Source organism: Falco cherrug, chromosome 12 (genome assembly GCF_023634085.1).
Source record: "Falco cherrug isolate bFalChe1 chromosome 12, bFalChe1.pri, whole genome shotgun sequence".
Taxonomy (NCBI): Eukaryota; Metazoa; Chordata; class Aves; order Falconiformes; family Falconidae; genus Falco; species Falco cherrug.
The window spans coordinates 35,420,202-35,441,779 of NC_073708.1; the positions used below are offsets into that span (position 1 = coordinate 35,420,202).

At 41.7% G+C, this 21,578-nt stretch overlaps 1 protein-coding gene and 1 long non-coding RNA gene across 6 annotated transcripts in view; both read right to left on the minus strand.

Moving 5' to 3' along the window:
- Positions 1-4,268: 4,268 nt before the first annotated feature.
- On the minus strand, positions 4,269-11,420 carry LOC114015610 (uncharacterized). Of its 3 annotated transcripts, XR_008734786.1 has the most exons (4): positions 11,343-11,420; positions 8,280-9,067; positions 5,575-5,675; positions 4,269-5,472 (listed from the first exon to the last, which is right to left on the minus strand). It is a non-coding gene; the product is annotated as an uncharacterized LOC114015610 (long non-coding RNA). The 3 variants fall into 3 exon arrangements; XR_008734787.1 differs by lacking the exon at positions 8,280-9,067 and having other exon boundaries at positions 11,343-11,417; XR_003559627.2 differs by lacking the exons at positions 8,280-9,067; positions 11,343-11,420 and having other exon boundaries at positions 5,575-7,512.
- A 2,279-nt stretch (positions 11,421-13,699) lies between these two features.
- The window catches only part of SLC44A5 (solute carrier family 44 member 5), a 94,314-nt gene continuing 86,435 nt past the window's right edge, over positions 13,700-21,578 (minus strand). For 2 of the 3 annotated variants that reach the window (XM_055724989.1, XM_055724990.1), the window contains exons 19-22: positions 20,716-20,786; positions 19,203-19,291; positions 18,475-18,559; positions 13,700-16,533 (exon numbers count right to left, since the gene is read on the minus strand). In XM_055724989.1, coding sequence (XP_055580964.1) covers positions 16,421-16,533; positions 18,475-18,559; positions 19,203-19,291; positions 20,716-20,786 — 358 coding nt within the window. In that variant the 3' untranslated portion in view covers positions 13,700-16,420. The other variant, XM_055724991.1, reaches the window with a different exon arrangement.

Consider the following 21,578-nt stretch of genomic DNA (forward strand, 5'->3'; position numbering starts at 1 on the left):
TGGGCTTTAATGGCAAGCTCTGAATTATTCAAGTTCCCTAAATTAAATGTTGGCACTGTTTCAAGTGCTACTCACAGATGTCTGAGCTAATCTGAGTAGCAAAAGCAATCTGTTTGCACTGACACAGTGGTTTGTCTAGGCTAATATTATCCTGCCACTTTTTTTTTTTTCCACAGAACACTAAAGACATGGAGTGTTGTGGAACTTGATTGACTTTACATTTTATTCTAACATACGTGACTTCTTAGTGAAATACTCTGGGTGGAACGCTGAATTCGGTATGCTGTTTTCAGTACCTAAGCTAGCTCCATGTATCTTTGATACAAAGCTGCATGCATATTGGTAGACAGACTGGTTTTCGTTCATTTGTTGGGTCTGATATGCAAGTAGGACAAGATTACTGCTCAGCTTCTACCAGTTAAATGCTAAATAATGCTAATCTAGATCTTAATGCAACTTGGCAATTTAAAATACTATCGAGTTGTCTTGTTTTAAAATGTGACTTGACTTCTATCAAGTCCCTTGGAAAAAAAAGTAATTATTCACTCTAATTTGAAGGACTGAACAGCTTCAGGTTGCCTGAAACATAAGTCTAAGCTTATGTATGAAACACTGCCTTCTGTTCAGTTCCAAAGTCAGTGCAGGATTGAAGTAAATGGGGAGCAGCTTTCCTGTTTCCCTATGAAAATAGGAAGCAGCAGAGCTGATCTTTGCTGCTGTGAGTGCTTGAGCAGCTACTTGTAAGTGCAGCTGGGGAAATGTAGCATTGAAAATGGGAAGCCCCAGCAGAGGATCTGGACTTTCGAGTCTTCCCATTGAGAATGCCAGACCTGTGCCGTGGTAGCTTCAGCTGTTGCGGCTGGTGTTAGGCTGCATGGGGCTGACAGAGCACGTGGAAAACAGGACAGCGTTAGTTTGCTGCTCTCAGCTGAAGCTGTTGCTGTAGCCTGACTTGCAAGTCTGAATGCTTGTCGTCTTCTCCTGCTTGTGCATGGGCTTGCATTTGTGACTACTGCTGAGCTCTTCTCACCCTGGAGCCATCCTTACTGCCTCTTGCTGTTAAAAGAGTAACTTGGATGTTGCCGGGCTGAGGAAATTTATGGACTTTCCTTACTAGAAGAGAATGCAGCTATAGCAGGAACAGGTAGAATGCTGAGTCGGGGCCTTTTAGACTGCACAGGCTCAATGTAAAATTGAGGAGATGTATGAAATTATCATATGAAATAAATTGGTCTTAACATCTCACTTAAAAGCGACCTGCCTTGAACAGAGAACAATACAGAGCTTTGCCTAGTGCTCTGCTACGTGGGTGCTTTTGCAGAGCACTGTATTTGTAATGTGTCCCCTCTGATCCCAAAGTGCTTAGCCTGCGAGGTAGGGTGACAGTTTCTATGCTAAGTTGCAATACAACATATCTTAAAAAATCCAAAATAGAACTAATGATGCAGAGCCTATTTTGCATCAGGAGGTTCTCAAAGGAGGAATTACCACTCTAACAGTTGTGTCTCAAAAAGTACTGTGAGGAGACTGGCTATCAACTTCCAGTCCTTTTCTCCTTCCTTCCCTGACCTGTCCAACCAATGCAGGTTGGGGCTAGCTGGCATATTGTGTGTTGCAACAAGCAACTACACTGCAAACTAAAACTTATTATTTTCAACCTGCTGTAGAAGGAGGGAGAAATATACACGAAAAGTATCCTCCTAGTGCAAACTTCACAGAATCTCTAAAGGATGTCTGATTATTAGAAGTTGGTAGTATTTCAGTTTGCAGTAGCCTATTGGTATAGCATCCTAGATATTTTGACATTCCAGCTGTTCAGTGGAAATACAGGTTTGTGTTCATATAAAGGTAAATCTGAAAAGTACTTTGGGCATTCTCTAGCCTGCTTTTCACCCTCAGGCACGATGAAATATTTCAGCTACCACTAGCAGAGATGTTTGACTAATCTGTTCTTCAATTTCTCCAATAGTAGAAATCCACAAAAACTCTGGCACTTTCTTAGGGTAAAAAATAAATAAATTCCAATAAACCCCCCAGACTTCTCCCTGCCAAACAAATCCAATTCACTGAGTTTTTCATACCAAGTCACGTTTTGTAAATGTCTTAACTGTTTCTATGCTGTTTTCTTTGTCCATCTTCTTGAAGCACGAAGCTCAGTTTTAGCCAAGCCCCTACTGATGCTCAGCAGGAGGATTAGGGCACACAAGTTGGTTGCTGCTGTGTGTTGCAGGGTGATGACTGCTTTTCTTCTAACAACACTGCCCTCCATGTTCTGCTTGTCACAAGCTGTTATCTTGTCCCCTGATGTTCACCCCTCTCCATAGATTATTGCAATCTATTTTACCATATTGAATTTCACCCCACTTCTTTCTTACTATTTCTCCAAGTTTTCAAAACAATTTTGAATTCCATTTCTGAGTTTCCCCGGTTCTGCCTCTTTTGTGTTGTCAAAAATTCACTAAGAATCTCTTTATTCTGTCACTCAGGTAATTACCTAAAATACTGACTAGAACCTGACCCTTCGGTAATTCCGTTTTTTCAAACAAGAGAATGTATCGTGTGAACTGCTTGCAACAGCTTACTTTCCAACTTTGCTATCCTAGGTTATGTCCCTGTCTTGCTTATGCCAGACAGCGATGTGTACAGCTTCTTGACCATACACACAGCTGTTACAGGCAATCTCATTGTTTGTATTCTTATTAATGCTGGCGTGGTTGAGATTATAAAATTCTTGGATAAAATAATTAGACAAATGAAATAATGCTTTATTGGATTCCCTGGCTTTCCTCTGCACAGTTCCTGGGCTCTAGACACCGTTTCAGTCCTGGTGTCTCTCCAAAAATAAGAGTTGATGGTTTGGAGAGGCTGCTATCTAGCTCAACTGCCCTAGGAGAAAGTGCAGCAGGCCCAAGCTACCTGAAAACATTTAGTTTGCAATTATCTAGAAAGCTTGCTTTTGTTGACCTTGGTACTAACTGTACTAGTGACTTGTTCATAGATTTCTCTCTATGTTTGATTGGGGTTTTTTGTGGTCAAAGCTGATACAAGTGAAGATCCAGTTTGGCCTTCTGGTACTCACTGGCTGTAGCTTTGATCTGAGTAACAGATCAGCACTAGCCTTACTTTTGATTAGATTCATTCATAAATGTACAGAATGCTGTTTTCTTTACCCTTGCTGACATTTGCTAATGCTACCTGATTCTGTGAGTTGGTTTTTGGCCAGAAGTCCGTGTTTTTTATATTTGCATTACAATAGCCATAACTACCTTCTGTCTCCCTTCCGCAATTACCTCTGAAGCTGAAGAGTTGCTTAAAGTTTAGGCAAGTTGATCTTACTACACTTTGACCTTTCCTTTACTCTTTCAGTTTTTGTAGGTATAGATAACTGTTATGAATACTTTTCGCTTCTGAAAAAACTGATGATTCTTGTCTCCTCCCCCAGCCTATGAAATGTCACAGCTCAGCTCTGGGTTGGTGGTATGCCTTCTTGAACCCCCAAGTTACCATCTTGCACTACGCCACCCCTTAGGACATGTGAAGTTAGTGATGTTATAAAGATGGGTAGTCAAGTAGACATACAAGGAATAGCGTCTTCATAAAAGACACTGTTTCCAGAAATATTTCAACACATGTACCTGTGCTTTTGTCCCCCTTTTCCTTGTCTCTTTTAAAAATTACACTGCATTTAAAATCATTACTGATTCAAAAGTCACAATAGTCTCTGACAGATAAACCTGTTTCTATCCTTCATTCAGAATGACAGCTGGTTTATGAAGTATATATTATTAAAGAAGAAGTTGCAAGCCTTCTGCTTTTTGTACAAGCCCACGTGTAACCCGCTGTAATGACCATCCCCGTTCTCTGCTGTGCTAGCGACATGAATGCCAAGGCAGGAATTCACAGAAGGCCACCGCTCTGATCGCCCCGTGCAGGGCCAGTGACCAGCTGCCCGGAGCCCTGCCGACCCTGGCCCAGGCTTCACGTTGTTCCATACTGCCGATTTCACCCGTGGCTGTTATCATTACAGTAACTTACGTTTAAGCTCCAAATATCCAGCTACTCCATATGTAGTCCCTAGATGACTACTTGGGAAAAAGGTGTGCACCTGCAGCAGAAAAAATTTTGCAAGTTCAAAAACTTAACTTCTGCCAACTTAATTCAATGTATTACTGTTGTTGCTTGTTAACTTTTAACTCCTGCTCATTCTACAATTAAAAATTAAGCTACTACACTTGTCATACAAGTCACTAACAGCATGATAACCAAGCTTTTTAAAAAAAAAATTAAACAATTTATTAGTTTAAATGTAGAGCAGAAAAAGAACCCTGAACTGGTTTAGTAAATTTTTGAAAATCCAGTTTAGTTACGTGTGGATGAGCCTCCAGAATAGTGACATCTAGGGACAGAGAAAGATAGTACAAGATTAATAACAAGAAAGACAAACTGCTTCTAAGTTGTTAGTAAATGGATTTACATTGAAGTATATGTTTGCACATTTTAATGCTCCTATATTTCCTTTTAAAATAGAATGAATAGTTACTGAAAACACACCACTCTGTTAGCACTCTCTCTCACACGTGTTCTTGGATGGAACCTAAGAGAACAAGATACTGTAGAGGGTCTCTGCTGTGACAGTGGGTACTTCTAACTGGCTTTAACACACAGGAATGGAATGCAATTCTAACATCACTTTTAGAGAATGACCTTCTGTTGTCTTATACAGCTACCCTGGTTTCAAGCAGAATAGTTTTCCTTCAAGTTACAAGAGGATGCCTTTTCACTCGTAGGTAAGGTTGTCACTGATGTTCAGCCCGTTGAGAAATGCCGAGTCCAGAACATGTTCTGAGCAAGCTGACATTCTGACAGCTTCTCTGTTCCTGGAGGTTTAAAAAAAAAAAAAAAAAAAAAAAAAGGAATACTGTGGGTACTAACTGTGTGCTTTCATCAACAACTTAACTTTGAAAAACAGGTATGTTTGGGATTATGTCACTTAGAAGAATATTATCTCAAACTCTAGAGGTCTACATTTTTTACAAGACCACCACTAAAATTATTTACAGTTTTTTTCCAATAAGTCTGGTAGTAATAACTGCAACACAAGTCTGTGACGATAGCTATTTTCCTCTCCCGTGGGGAAAAGGATTACTGTAGACTGATATGCTGTATAAACTGAACTTAAAGACTTACTGAGTCATAGTTTTTCCATATATGCTAAAACAACTCCCTGTCAAATGTTTTCTGCATTGTTTTAAAGAAATTGCGCATCAAGAGTAGTCTCCAAGAGAAAAATAAATCTTGATTCTTATCTGCATTCATCCTTTATCCTGGCATCCATCATTATCCCCAGCTGGCTCATTATCATCACTTACACTTTCTCATTCTCTTTAAGGATGATGGTTTTATATTCCACACTTGATCTTGACTTAGGCAGACTTAAACCTTCTAGAATCAAATGGCTTTAAATCTGATCTTCTATGAAATGGATGCCAGGGAAGAAAAAGAACAAAACTAAGAACCTGTTAGCAGAGGAGCTTTTAAAATGTGCAAAATCTTTCTGGGCTACACCAAACTTACTTGTTACAACTGCATCCTCTTCCGTGGCACTCTCTCCTTCATTTTCCCCTTCTCCACCAATCCTTGAGAGGAGCCTAGTTCGCTCATGCTGCTTAAGGGCCCTGTTGCAAAACCTCAAAAGGCCAAGATAACAGACAGTATTCACAACTCACAACAAAGGCAGTGGCTCTCTTTCTGCACTCAGGTGTAGACGCTCAGGGCTTATTTCTTTGTTCTAAGCTGCTGCAATAATGGCCATATGGTTTCTAAGCATTTTACAAATGTGGCTCTGTGTGTAAGGACACCAGCCAGAAATGCAATACATGCCCTTCTCCAGAGATGCATCACGGAGATCGCTTAAAACTGCTTGGGAGCCAGCCCAGCCATACAGCTTCTGTGGAGTAGTAAGGGTGGTTTCAAGTGTAAACTTGCCCTAGAACCAAAATTTTGTTCTTCATCTACTGGATTTGAGGGATAAATTGTCTGGCAGTCACATTTTTTTCCTAGTAATTTAAGTCTGTGCAGTGTACTCTGTATTTTCCAAATATACTCCCCTGAGATGAAAAATATGACTGATTTTAGAATCAGTGCTGACTCCCAGCCTACTGACTTGCTGTCACCAAATGAGGTAACACAACATAACTCTTCTGAGGTCTAACATCTTCTCACCAGGCTGCTGGTGCAATACGGTACCTTCATGCAGGCTATTGATCACTCCCTTCTTGTTAAAAACTGGGTAAATCAATTTGATGGGGACACCCACAGTCAGTCTATTAATATTAAAGGTACTTCCAGAATGAAAGAATTACAGCTTCTTCCAGGAGTAGGATCAGGGCTAGGGGAAAAAAATAATCTCCAAGCTATGTCTGGCACTACAACAGACTAGTCTTAAATCAGGTCACCTGGGCTCTGTCAGTAAGTATTCTGGACTACCATTTTGAAAGGCAGAGCAAGAAGTGAAAAATCAAATCTATATAAAGAGACTTTTGAGAGTAGGTTTTGACAAAGTGGCTCAAAACAGAACAAAACCAATAAGGAAACAATACTACTTCCACAAGAAAAAGAGCCCCCCAAAAAATAATTAAAAAATCACACAATCTAATCTAAACACTGAGCTATAAAGATGCACCTTTTCCTGATCCTGTTCAGTTTTCTCTCTCATTTTATATTAATGGAAATGTGCAAAAGGTTTTGGTGACTTCTGTGTGTGCGAAAAAGCAACGTGTGGGAACATGCTTTTAAAGCATCCAATAGAACAAGGACAGATTTTGCCTCTTTGTGTCATGCTGCCGGCTCCAGCACAGCTACGCTCCCATCATAATTGCTTTTATGTCAACACATGGTGATCTTATGCAGGAGCAATTATTCATGCAAATATTAAGATGACAAAAAGCCATCCAACATATCATCATTATAAGAGGGTATTTACACCTTCAGAATGGACTGTACCAGGATGAACTGGCAAACAGGTATTGACCAGGGTAAAATCTATCAAGAAAAAAAACCAGGGTGTAGCTCAGACCAGTTTAGACAAATGCTTTAAAAACACCATAATTTATAAATATGTGTCAGTATGTGTGTATGCATGTGTGTGCGCTTTTCTCTCTTCATCTGGTTTGTGCTTTAAAATGTACTCACTTCATATGTTACCTATAGCTGTGAAGCCCTTAAGTTAAAAAAGGAATAATGAAGTAAGAATTTACTCTTTTGGTTGAAACAGTTAAAAACACAATGTAAGATAAGTGAGCTTTACAGTATTTAATCATGGCCAGGATTAGCAGCACAGGTGGAGTAACCAAAGTCAAATGTTTGACTCTCCATCTGCCATTCACCTCCCTGCCCATCTTTTCTTTTCTACTCCTGCTAATTTGGTTTTTTCCCCACACAAGTAAGGATACAGCAAACCAACAGCAGTCCTGGGAAAAGACCTCGTAACTGCCTTGCTGCCTGCAGACTGCACATCCCTCTCTCTACACCGCTCCCCTCCCCGCCCCCCCCCCCCCCCCCCCCCCCCGGGACTTCTTCCCCACCCCTCTTGTAAAAAGCTTTTCCCTGTTGGGCACACACATGACTATGTATCAGCTCTCTTTCAGACACTGCTGTCTTGTGGTTGGTCGGGTTTGTGTGTGTGTGTGTGGTTTTTTGTAAGGCCCTCGGACATCTCAACAGGAACCAATTCCACCCACCCCCATCCCCCGAATGATAACTTCTATCAGCTGCCATCACAAACTGCACCAATGTATTTCCCAAGCTGACCTCGTGGGAGAAAGCTGTCTCCTGCTCCAAACTGCCTACAAACAAAGTTTATCACCAAAATATGGGAAACCTAGAGCAAATAACAGTACACCAGTATATAAAAAAGTTACACATTTTCTTATGTTAAAATTAAGCCATTGCATTTGAAAGTCAGCTAATCCATTTAAAAAAAAAGACAACAACCCAAAACCAAAACCACACAAGGAAACATTTTGATTTTTTTTTTAGTGTGAGTTAGCAGGTCATCCATGAAAGCTAACTGTAAAACTATCATTTAAATAGGATGTAAACTGTAGTTTGCTGAATTCAGGAACAACTAACAGACACCCTTTTTACTATTTCCAGAAATAATCAGCAGAAATACTGGCATTTCTAAAACATGTATACAGGCACTTACCCAAAATACGAATTTAAGACAAAAAATATGTGCATATGCATGTTACACATAGTTAAATTCATAGAAATATTACCTTTTAATATGCATTTTGATCTTCAGTGTCTGTGCAGCAATTTGTGCAGGTGTCTTGGTAGCGGACTGAAACACCAAGACATACTCCACAGGGTATGTTCAAACCTGCAGCTACAGTTCTCTTGTCATGACATCAGTTCAGAAAGAGCTGCCACCACTGGACACCAAGAGCCACTAATATTAAGCTCACAAAGATAACATTGACTTTTCTAAGCTGTGGTGGCCCAGAGCCAATACAGCTGAGTATTATATTATGATGTGTTGAACTGGTTTGGACCATTCTTAGTGTCCTCACAAAATAACCCGGCTGTGAGCTTAATCATACCAATATGATAACGCTATTCAAGTATTTAGTTTTCCTGTAAGAAACTGGAACTGCATAAACTAAAAAAAAAATTAAAACAAAACCAAACCACAGGAACAACGCCCACTCCCCCTTTGACATTATCATTTGGAGCAAATTAAGCACGCAATCTTCTCCTGAGACAACTATGATTCTTTCCCAAACTTGGGCTCCTTCAGACTCCAAAATTAAAATAGATCAGCCGTAGAGCCCAGCCAAACCAACATGTTGAAATGAGAACCTGGGACTTGATGAAATGAAAGTTGATTCAAGACAGGAAATTGAGTTGGTCAGATGTGTTGAAAATGATGGCAACCAGAAACTACATTATGAAGCTCTGTATGAAGCAATCCCTTCTTTTCCTTCTCCAAGCCACCTGCAGTTGTGTGGATTTGCAAAGTAGCATGCCAGTTCCTAGAAGGAAATGCACCACCAGCAACCTTCATCTGCAAAGGCAAACATCACAGGTGGTACATATCAAACATCAGCCAAGACAAAACCAGAAACATTTTACCCCATGTTTATGACCAGGGTCTGTTTCATTATAACAGATTGGTTACGTTATCACTTCCTTCTTCAGTGGATATTGCAGCCAGCCCGCACCGCTGCTGAGAGCACCACTGTTCCATCCCAGCGCAACTGCAGCACGATTACTGCCGAACGTGCCCAAGTGGAAAGGCAGGCAGCCACTCTCCCTGCGCAGGCACCGATGCCAGTGAGGAGAGTTCCCCAAGCAGGGCACAGAAGCTGGTGCTTCCCACAACAAACCCAGCGATTAAAGACGAGCAGCTGTGCTGCATCTGCTCAAGTGATGGCACAGCTCACTGGTGCACACCCCAGGCCTGTAGGGGAGATTTGCAGGGTGCAACGTTCCCCTAGGGTAACTAGAAAGAACAAACCTTGCAAAAGAAGCAGGATCCCTGGAAAAGTCTGGAGATTAGACAGCCAGGACACAAGAGAAAACTCAGCAGCTTTTGAATTCATCTGGATGTGGATTAAAGTTTCTATGGCATGCAGCCAGCAATAGATTTAAATGCAATATGAATGGCAAGAAAACCAAGTGTGATGTAAAACATATTGGTCTGCAAACACATTTAAAAGGAGGCAAGAAGACAATTTTGTTAGTAAGCCTGACATTTTCTGAAGGAGGACAATACAACTATTAGCTGCAGTCAGTTCCAACAGACCATGTGTGTTAACAGCAGATACTGATGTAGTTTAAAAAACAACTAATCCAGATTTAATTAAAATAACTACATACATATGAGACACATAGTAAAGGTCCTCTATGCTCCAAAAATCCCCTTACAACTGTGCTTTAACATACACAGTGCTTTACTATTGTTGTTGTTCACTGCTGCGGTCAGAACTGAACTTCACAGTGATGCGTTACAGAACAAAAAGCATGCAGGCTTTGTTTGCCAAATTTGCATCTGATCAAATGCTAAAAGAAAAAGAACAAGAAAGGGTATGCTTTTGTGAAGATTTACTGTAGAACAGCAGCATCCCTTAGCTCTTCTGAGCAACTGTTCTCTGCCAGGCTTGTACCTCTGCCCGTGTGGCATGGCCTTGGCAGCCTCACTGCTAAGCTGGGCTCCAGTACCGAGGGATACACCGGTAGCCCCCTGAAGAACTTTTACAGTTCACCTTTCCCTGTTCAGTTTTTCAAACTGCCCACCTCTAAGCCACGCGGGCTGAGCCATTCTGCTCCCCGTGCGGCTCTGCCTTCTCACAATGTGCCTTTTCCCGCCACCCCCCGAGCACAGCGGCCTCGCGCCTCTGCTGCGCTGGGCCAGTCCCGCTGCTCACAGCCACGGTGGCACAGCTGGCTGGCCAACACAAACCCACCAGCCCCCCCCCAGAACCGATGGCATTAAACCTTCTCTAAGAAACAGCATCCTACAGTGTAGGCCTGATATACTGCCCATTTACCCTCAAGCGGTATATGCTGAGCTCTGAATTTAAAGTTTCTGTGTACCCTGTGAGCTTCAGTGCATCAGTTTGCTGTCAGTCACCGAACCCTGAACACACAGCCACGCTCTCCCCCTTGAGGCACCGCCAATGTCGCCTCCCGCTGCAGTTGCACTCTTCTGCCTGGCTGGCCACATGTGTCGGCATCGTTAGCTTGTTGTGCTAATTCAAAACTTCATCTCGAGGTTTCATTGCAGCGATTGCTGAATGCCAGCAGCACCCTCAGACAAGGCTCCCCACATACGGAACGACTTACAACGCTTGCCTTAGCGGCTAAGCGGGAGCCCAAAGCCCCCCCTCGCCCTGCCTCCAAACCCCGCCCCACCGCCGCCGCCGCTGTAACTCGGCCTCAGCTCCGAGAGGCTTTTGCGCTGCTTTTGGTCGCGTTCTCCCCCCGCCTGCCAGAAAAACGCACTTCGGGCAGAGGTGGTGCCCCGCCGGCCTCACTCGTCTCAAGGGGCCACCGGCCAGCCTGGGGCCGTGGCCTCGCCACAGCTGCTCCCCGGGAGCCGGGAGCGGGGCAGCGCCGAGAGCGCGGCGCCCCGCTGACCTCACCCGGAGGGAGGAGGGAACCGCGCCGCGGGGGCTGCGGGGGCGGCTGCGAGCGGGGGGGCTGCGAGCGGGGGGGCTGCTCCTACACCACAGCGTGCGGGTCCGCCTGATTTAACAGGCGCCCCGTCTGCTGCAAGAGCCCGGAACAGTTTCCGCCGACCCCCCGCGTGTGATTACCGCCGGGCCCAGAACACTTACACGGACGATGTAACAAGTGACCCTCCGGCCTCCAGAGACGCAGCGCAGGAGCCCGCCTGGGTAAGGAGCGCCCCGCCCCGCCCCGCCCCGCCCCGCGCGGCTGCCAGCCCCCGCCCTGCCGCGCGCCCGCAAACCGCCCCGCGGCTCGTGCCCGCCCCCCCCCGGCCCCGCCCGCGCCGCCGCCTCACGCCGGGGGCGGGCACAGCCCCAGCCGCGCACACGCGCAGACAGACACACGCGCTCCGTTTTGTATCTAAATGTTTATTAGAACGATCCCCAAGAGCTGTAAAACATTGGAGTAGCAACAATATTAAACCTTCAGTTATCAAAGATAGGCAGCGCGTTCCCATTTCTGCACAGCAGAAGCATCAGGGTTTAGAGCTCAAACTGTCGTGCTCATGTTAGTTTGGTTTTGGCAAGGTAATAATAAAACTTTAATAATCATATTAATGACACAGTAACTTCCCTTCCATTTCTTGAACCTCAAACAGTCGTCGTCTTTTTTTTTTTTTTCCCCCATGATTTTACAACTCATTATTTGGGACAAAAACATTTGGACGTCTTGTAACATAGAGTAACAAACAATTCCAGTATTAGTAGCACTAGTGTTACTGAAACATGAAGGAACAGTTATCTTTCTAATTTGATTACAGTGCAGTACAAATTACGTATTACCTCAAAAACCACCTGTATCAAAAGTTTAAAAATTTAGAAATTAAAAACCACTTCCAGAATAGCAAATTATCGGTCTTGAAATGGAGAATGAACTTTATGCTTATGAACACGCAAGGAGATGCGCTACAGGAACATACTATGTATTTGCTCAGCTTTTGTCCTCCCGTCCGAAGCAGCCGGAGCCTGGCTCTCCCCGCAGTTACGCAGGTACAACACATACTGTCACTGTAACCAAAAGCAGAACAGGCCCTACTCGTAACTCCACTGTACTGTAAATTAAAGCTATTAAAAAAGCCTATGACTGAAGATGGAACAGTCTTGCATTGTTTTTATTTAATTATTTGCAACACCAGCACTGGCACGTGTTCCCCCCAGAACACACAGCCTACTTCCACCATCTGACAACAGCAGCAGTAAAACCACCTGTGCCGCATCATGCAGTCCAAACACATCTCAGCTTTTCCACAATTCATACTGTACCACTTAATTTGAAATAAAGAGTATTGTTCTTCCTGTCTGGTCTTGTCTGTCCTGTAGTCTACCCGGTGTGAATAAACCTCAAAACATAAGCCGAGTGAAATAATAGCCAGTAAGGCACTTTTGTCAGAAGGGACACAGCTTCCAGGCCGAGCACTTGGTCAAAGGGAGACATTCCATGTTACCGAGAACAGTCAGTCTATTCTTCGCCATCATTGCTCTGACAACCCATTTGTAGAAGAACACTTACTGACTGCCCCAGAATCAGCTTGACATTGCATCCATCAAAATCTTTCTCTGTTCTACAGCAGAACATGGAACAGTAATCTATTTCGTATTTTCAAATATTGACATTTAAAAGGCTATTCAGCATCCTCCTAACAGCCAAGAATCAGCTGCTGAGTAGCACTTGGGAAAAAAAAAACCTCAGCGTTAAGAAATGATCCCATCTTTCTTGATTGTTTTGTTTCTGGGGTCACTTTTTTCCTTTTTTTTTTTTTTTTTTTTCTTACAAGATTTGAAAGCTGGACATTAAAACTTTGGTATAAAACATGGAAATGAGAGCCATCCATTAATACATCCTAGGGAGACACAATGAATCCAACCAGCACCAAACCAGACATGCCTGCGTGGATGGGATAGCGGGAGTTTTCTACTGTCTCTCGGTTTCTACATTCTGCTTGTTCATGACCTTCAAGGGAGTTCCTCCTACTCGCGCACAGGGCCTGTCTGCAGAGCCACCCTGCCTTTCCGCAGAGCCCACAGCCGGGCAGGACCGCTGGCCTGCCAAGCCCTTCCCTGGCGCAGGCGGAACGATGGGGTCTGGGGTCCTGCAGCATCACCCCCAGCCGCGCCACCGCCACGGAACCGCCAGCCCTTGCCTGCACCCCGCTCCCACGGCCCCAGAGCAAAGCACAGCCGGCACCACTCGCTGTGGTACAGATGGCCACGTGTGCCCCTCTGAAGTGAAGAGCAGAATTCTGAATTTCAGATTAAATCAAGGAACAAAATAAACATCCAAATCCATACATGCCATTCCCAGGACCTCCTGCGTGGTGTCTGTCTGCAGACTCTGGCCCACAGGATTAGTTAGAAACCATTATAATAAGTTAGTCCTAAAATATTTTAAGTGATTCTTTCCCAAGTAAATACTTGCATTGATTTCTACTTCATTCACTAATAGCAATTTATATTTAAAAAGCCAATTTTAATATTAAATCATTATAATTTATTCAATTTCTTGATTACAAAATCTACATGATATTGCTTTGTATTTTCACAGTTCTCATTAAGAAAATGGCTTTTAAATTTTCTTCTCAGAAATGATGATCACTTACATTCTAAATCATTTCACAAAATAGCGAGTGGAGCAAATTTATACATATATATATTTTTACTTATATAAATAATAATACAATTTAAAACTTTCAATTTTAGAAATTCCTTTAGTAAATGCATAGGTTTGTTACAAAAGTCTTCTAATCAAATAACTGTATACTATTTCTATTATGTTTTATTCCTAGTAAATTCTATGGTTACATTCATATGATAAAAAAAGCACACTGTATTCAGAAATACACTTTTATCAGTTGAGCTCCCAGTAAGACACTCAAGTCCAGTAGAAATATAGATTACTTAATGCAGTTTCTTTAGCTGCAAACTAATCACACAGTAGTAGGAGAAAAAAAAAAAAAAAAAGCTTTAGCACATGGTGGTAATTCAGACCAGCAGCTTTTAAATCACAGAACGGTGACACAACACATACCCCAAAAACTCATGGACTTAATTCTCAGAAGAGATTAGAATAATGGGGGGTGCGTGTGTCTACATCCAGTGCCACGCATGTTAACGAGAAAGGAATGATGACGATGATGAAAAACATCAGTCAAGTCTGATTTTTTCCAAAGGTAGGTTAGTCAGCCCTTTCTGAAAGTCAAGTTTACTCTGGGGTATCTCACGAGGAGTTGTCAAAAACAGAAGATGCCCATGATCAGTAGTTACATTTGAAACTGCACACCTTTATTTTACCTTGTTTGAGTCCTAAACTGAACCACTCATTTCTGCCTCAGGGAAAGGCGCCCGCTGGCTCTCAGGGAACACGTACAGCTACCCCTGCCACTTGCACCTCGGTTCACCGGATTTCAAGATCGCACCATGCCCATGACTGCAGATGCACAGATGGTAATTACTTGTGCATCAACATGACCCTGGAGCTGCTGCACCAAGAACAGCTTTTCTGCCTTTGTAGCGGTTACAGCTGTCACAAGCTGGAGCCTAATTTAGAAAGCAAACTCACTTTGGGATGTGGATCGTCAGTAAATTTTCCCCAGAAGCTTGCATTCAGATTATCTGGAAAAGAATATGCCTTTCTCTTTGTGACACTAATGGACTCCTGGGGCTAAAAAAGTATTTCCAGGTGCTGAACGCCCGTGACAGACCCGGCAGAGGTATGGCACGTGCCACTCCTGGAAAGCCAACAGTAATGGAATACCTTATTCAGTACAGTCGAATCCATGAAAACCGGAGGCAGGCCTTGGTAGAGTTGTGTCCTTGGGGACCCATGAGACTAACAAATTAAAACCTTTCTGGCTCAGCTCATAGCAGTAACAGACTTGAGAACTACTCCAGTGTAAGATTTTTTCCATGAGCAGAGCTGTTACTGACCTCAGTGGCAGTTCTGCTAACAGGAGGGTCATAAAACTGAACAAAATGTTAATGTGCTTTCTACCAATAGATTTTGTACTAATGACCGGGCAAATCTAATAATCCAAAAGAAAACTAAATCTTTTGGAGCATCTCTCAGTAGCCAAATAGTTCACCCTGCATCATGAGAAGACTCAAGTTCAATGTCTTAACACCTTACTGTGAGAGCCACTGAGAGCCTCGAGACCCACAAGAAGAGCCCACCTGGCCCTCAGCACCGACATGGTCATCACAGTGTCTTGTTAAGAAGCGCTCCCGAGCTAGGCAGAGGCAGTGGAGCTCCTTGTACACATATACGGCCAAGACTTTCTTCCAAGGGAAAAAAAAAAAAGACTGCATTTGATTTTCTTTTCAGTGAAGCTCAACTTCCTCGTAATGCAGAACACAATCAGAGACTCATTAGAGATAGGGGGATATTAACACAAGTGCATCTCTCTCAGACATCAGCTAAAAATGATACATTCACCATCTTGTACCAGATGAAACCTCATTTGTGTGAACCACAAATCAAGTGCAGTGGGACCTTCTCTCAGTTACATTTTAAGCACAACGCACAGAAAACTTCACTTTAGGCAGTACCAGCTATAGTCTTCTCTGACTACCATCTTTGGACCTGCAGGGTACCATCATTTCTTAAAAGATGTAGTTGTGGATGTGATTAAAATATCACTACATTTTTCAGTGTAGGGAATAATTAATGAATGTATAATCACAGTTTAAATAGCTGTGAACCAGCTTGTACAAAAAAATACAATCATAGCACCATATTTACAAATTTAGTACCATCTCCTGGTTAACTAGAGAGTCTTGAACTATCTTTTTATGGCTAATTAGGTTACATGTTAGTGCTTTCAAAAAATTGCCTGAATTTCTTTTACAAATATACACTTATAAAAAGAAACATTATCAAAACTGCTGTCATCTAAGGCAGCAACTTGTGTTACAAAAGTTATTAAAACATTATTATAGACTTAAAAAAGCTTCAAATTTACTTTTTCCTTTTCATAGGCACTCTATAAACTAAAACGTGGCCTTGTCTTCACAGCTGTTAGTTTAAGCATTTAAACTAGTTAACATTATCAATGTTGCTCACTTTTTTAGATATAAGCAAAAGGAAAAAAGAATCACCCATTAATCAGAAGCATAATTTACATTTTTTACTTTTGCCTACTTTGTACACGTTTTAAAAGTGACACTGTTTTGATGTCGAGGCTTAGTTTATGTTATCCCACTGCCTTCTTAGGGCTTAGTTCCTTCTTCCCTAGAATTTGGTGAAGGCTAGCTGACATGAAGTAGGGTTTTGCTGTAGATCCATCATTTCTTTCCAGATCTTCACCTGAATTTACACAGCAAAAGCAGCCAAAAAGCAAACAGCAGTACAACCACACACACACACAGACAGAATTGAAGAAAGGAGAGAGCAAAAGAACAAACATTAAAAAAAAAAAAATCTCAATCAAGGCAATTTAGCTGTATCAATAAGCTGATGAAGGACAGTACAATTTCTATTTTCTCAAACCAGAAGAGGTTTTACACAAAGCAGACAAACAAACATCTGGCCATTTCTAAATGATAGCACTGTACCCTTTTTATCCTCTAGTTCTTTGGTTTGGCAGTATAGGTGGAACTTTTCAGAAACACTCACACCTCCACTGAAGTCTGGCATTTTGGCTACTTCTTGCTAGAAAATTTGTCCCAAAGAGCACTGTGGATTTAAACACTTTTAAAAACTGGACCCTTTTTTACTGTCAAAGGTAAAGTTCTTTTGAAAACCTGATGCCACAAGCGTGCAATATTCTATATGATCTCTATTGTCCGTTACTGAATGGAAGCATGGGAAGCAAAACAGAATATGAATTTAAAATAACGAGGTAGATGTATTACTTTTTTTTCCTTCAGAAGGTCATGACTAAATCACCTGTCTGGGTTCAGCCCAGTATTTGTGCCATGCAATAGTCACAGACCAGTGAAAAATTTCTCAGTGATGGGCAATCTGGAAGGAGTGTGCAGTGAAGCACAATCATTGCAAATGCAACCCTGCTGAAGCAAAGCGTGGTATCTGCAAGGCCAAAAAGACAGCACGAGTCGTAAGAAATGACCGAAGAGGTCAAAGGAAGCAAACCTTCGTAAATCTCCATGGCAGTATATACCATGTGTCTTTGGAATAAATTGAAAAAAAAATCTGTTAATTTTTGAGACACCAACAAACTTTCTAAATTTTATTAGTTTGATCACTTTCCATGCAGTGTCTTGACTGTGATCACGTTTCTTTAGAACCAAAGTCCATAACATGAAATAAACAGGACGTAGTTCTCAACTAGACAACAGTTTTCAGTTTTGTGACTGATTTTATTCCTGTAATTCTTTGGGAACCCAGTATTTCCACAATCATGACTAACCTTAGGTTCCTGGGGAAGCAGGGTTAGGAAGGTGGGTGTTTAAAGAAAAGAAAGAATTTATGCTATTGTAAAATGAGAATCCGTATTACTGTTTATATCTTGCTTCAGTGATCCACTGTATATATGCTAGAACAAGGCTATGACTATTTCATTATTCCTTTAGTATTACCAAATAATCCATCAATTGCAAGAACAATCACTGCCATGTAAATTCTACTTGAACCTACCAGAATGACTTTTGCTATAGAAAAACTGTATCTTTATTTCTTTAATTTAGTAAAACTAGCAAATGAAATGTATTTCTTAATAAGTACATCCTCTTCTTATAATCATGTCCTAATTTGAGACCAACAGATTTCTTTCGTGATTTTTGTATGCTCTGACAGGACACATTGAACAGCAGTCCCTTTGATGGTGCCCATGACTGCTTGCCATTGGGGGGTCCAAGGGACATACAGCTTTTTAAATGGTGTTTCACACAAATTTGAAGGTAATTCAGCATAATTGTCAGGGACATTAAGGTGAAAACAAAGGACTACCTATATACCAAAGAGTAACCTTGTTATTAACACAAGGTTTGAGTTAATCATTGCTGTGCAGGGCTCTTTGCAAAGCACCCAGAAGCAAATTCTTAATGAAAGTTAAGGAACATCTGAAAAACAAAAGCCAGATATCCCCATGAGCCACACAGCCACCCTCCATTACTTAATCTAATTAAATTTGAATACTAAAACACTTCTGCATTGAAGAATGTATCAAGGAGCCAGTCTGAAAAGCAGAAGCAGTTCCTTTTTCGCAGTCTGCTAGCATGTCACCAGAATTCTACTCTTCTTCCCATGATTTGCAGGTGTATCAGCGAAAGAAAAGGTAGTACTTACAAAAGCAGAGGAAAAGCGTGTCAACACACATTGCATAGACGCTGAAGAACGCATGTGCAACTAGGTAGGAGCCAATAATGACCGTCTACAAAAAACAAACCACAGTAAAACCCCAAATTTAGTTTGGCACCAATGTGGGAGTGTTAACACAAGTCAGAAGCCTAGTCTACTAAGCAAATGTGGGAGGGTTTAATGGCAGTTTCTGACCAAAAATCACTACTGCTGTGGAAAGGCATCACAGGTTTAAGACACTGTGTTCTATCTAACATGCAGTAGCTGCTGGTTTTCTAGCTGCAAAATCGGAGCCATTTCAACCCCCAAACAAAATATATGCCCAGAATACTCTGAACTCCTTCAAGATTATTCTAAAGAATCGCTCATCTGGAGATGTTCAAGAGTCTAGGGGGGCTACAAAAGGAGAAAGACATGCACTGAAAGTCCCTTCCACTAAAAGCCACACCATCTTCAGTGCCTCACCACCAGCCTTTGCTGTCTGGGAAGTCTGAGCAAAGCAGATATGGAACCTAGTTTTTCTGAAGGTGCAGTTACTGCAGTGCCACTTCTGCCTGAAGTATCCAGAGAGGCCTAAAGCAGCAGATCAGTCCTCACGTCAGTGGACAGTATGCCACCGAGAAGACGACAACAGGGCCTGTTATCAGACCATGCCTGGGGTAGTCTGAGCACCTCAAACTGCCCTCAGCGTTCAGGATATTAGATGGTTGCCTTACCAACAATGGTACCCAGTAGTAATTTAACGTTGGTGCTTCCTGTGCAAAGACTGGTATTCTCTGTGTGAAGAAAAAGAACGCAAGAACACCTGCAAGAAGCACAGAAGATTAGTGATTCCTATGCCAAAGCTGACTTCCTAATGCCTAAAGAATGGATGAGATAAAACAAACAGGTGACAAGATCCAAGGTTGGTTTAAATCAGAGTTTGTAAACAAGAAATTCCTCCAAGACTAATCATCTGCTGGATCTGTATTCTAACAGAAGAAACATGTCAAATGAGTCAATTACCATAAAAATATTTATGGGCCCAGAAAGACATTAATGAATTTTTTAATCATTCTGTTGGATTTAACAGTAAAATTAATAAATAATGATAAACAAGCCAATGACATGGGATAACGACCATTGGGTGGATCCTTTCTAAGACACAAAAAGAGTGAGAAAAATTCTGCTGCTTTAAATTTTGCTGCTTGAAGAAATACTTAATTATTTCAGATTGAAAGGAGAAACGGCAGTGCTCATGATAAGCACAACAATAAGTTTAGAACAGACCAGTATCCTCAACACAAATCGCTCAAAGAATTTATTCCTGAAGAGGATAAAGACACAAATTAATTTCAGTATTTCATGGCTTACATTTCAGAGAATATGTCTCCAATCAAATTTGCTACCCCAGTTTGAAAGTCATTCTACAGTAATGACAAAATCTTTTAGATCTGTTCTTGGTACTAATTTTCAATTTTTTGTTAAAATATAATTAATTAGTAATGTTGAAAAGTATACAGCATAGATAATACAGTTATTTGTAAAATAATGCTTTGAAACTGCTGTGAAAATTTAGAAAAAAATATAAGGGAATACTGCCAACTTGAATTTCTGGAAGTGTTTCACTTAAAAAAAAATAAATCACTTTTCTGTCACAGAAAAACATGAGTAATATACTTTGATGTTTACTGGTAACTAAGAAAATGCCATAAGGGTGTTAAAAATACCCTTTTTCTTTTACTGCTGCTTATAGCTATAAAGGGCTTGAACACAGCAGAGCTTTAGGCCCATCGCCTGCAGACCTGCACCACCTCCTCTTTGTACACATGCTGTCTGCTACCAAGTAGATCTCATTTGCACTCATTTGCAATTTTGTTCACTTCTGAAAGGAGAATCAATTGTGGCTGACTTACTGGATGTGAATTTAGTTTGATACAGCTATGATGCTTTGGCTGCAGAAGTCCTTACCTCAGCAACAAATGCAAGAGCTGTAAAAGCAGTTATGGAAAAGACGCTGTCAACAACACACAGGGGGAGAGCCAGCGGTTGGGGGGAAGGGAAAGGGCGTGGGGTGGGGGAAGTATTTTAGTTCAGTCTTGCAAATCCTACAAACAGGGGAACAGCTTCCCAGGACAGCCAGACCAGTGAGAACCTCCAGCTGTTAACTAAGCATACATGAATATGGCAGGCATACTTGTAGGTACCAGAAAAAAGAACATACTGTTTGATAAAAATCTACTAGCTTACCTACACCACCAGCAACAAGAATTTTCCCCAGGAATAAAAGGAAGTCTGTCACTTTGTCCAGAACTGCAACTCTGTTCAGCAAAGGACAAATGATACACAATCATCACAAACCAGACATTTGTGTTCTTTCTCCTTAAATCTATGGATAACTGATAAACATGACCAAGAAGCCATTTTCTGCTGGTTTCACAGGCTGACAATGCAATGCAGAAACACAACACTGAGATGGGCTTTATTACAGCCTAATCCCAGGAGGCAAAAAAGCACTGAGCCTCTTGTTCAGTTAGGCTTTAACACAGCAATACCATTATAGCACTTGAAGACTGTTTATTGCTCTTGCTGGTTGAAAAAAAACTAAACAAAAGCATCAAAATATTTTTATTTCAGCCTTTCTTCTAGGGTCAAAGATAAGCCAGTCCAGAAGAGGCAAAGTACACACTAAAAAAACCCAAAGCCACGTTTGCGTAGATTGCTGGTAGGTCTTCTTTTCACTTGGTCCTATCTGGCCACATTTCATGATCCCATAACATGCAAAATCTACTGTTTTGAAGATATCATGGTACAACACAGAAGGCAGGAGGCCTCAAAGCAGGGAGACAATCACAGGTGAATGAATGAAGGTAGACAGAAAAATTGACAGTAAAATCTGCAACCCTCAAGGAAAGCAACAGCAGGGAGTTTCTGCCCAAAATCCTGCCAGTCTGTCTTATCAGAAACTGCAGGTAAATAATGGGATGGAAAATGAGCTTTGTATCATCAGCCTCAACAGTGCTGAAGGCTATGGATATACAGCACTGACTACCACGAAGGATAAAATGTTAAGAAATATTGAAGAGAACAAATCTTCATTGACCTGTCAGAAT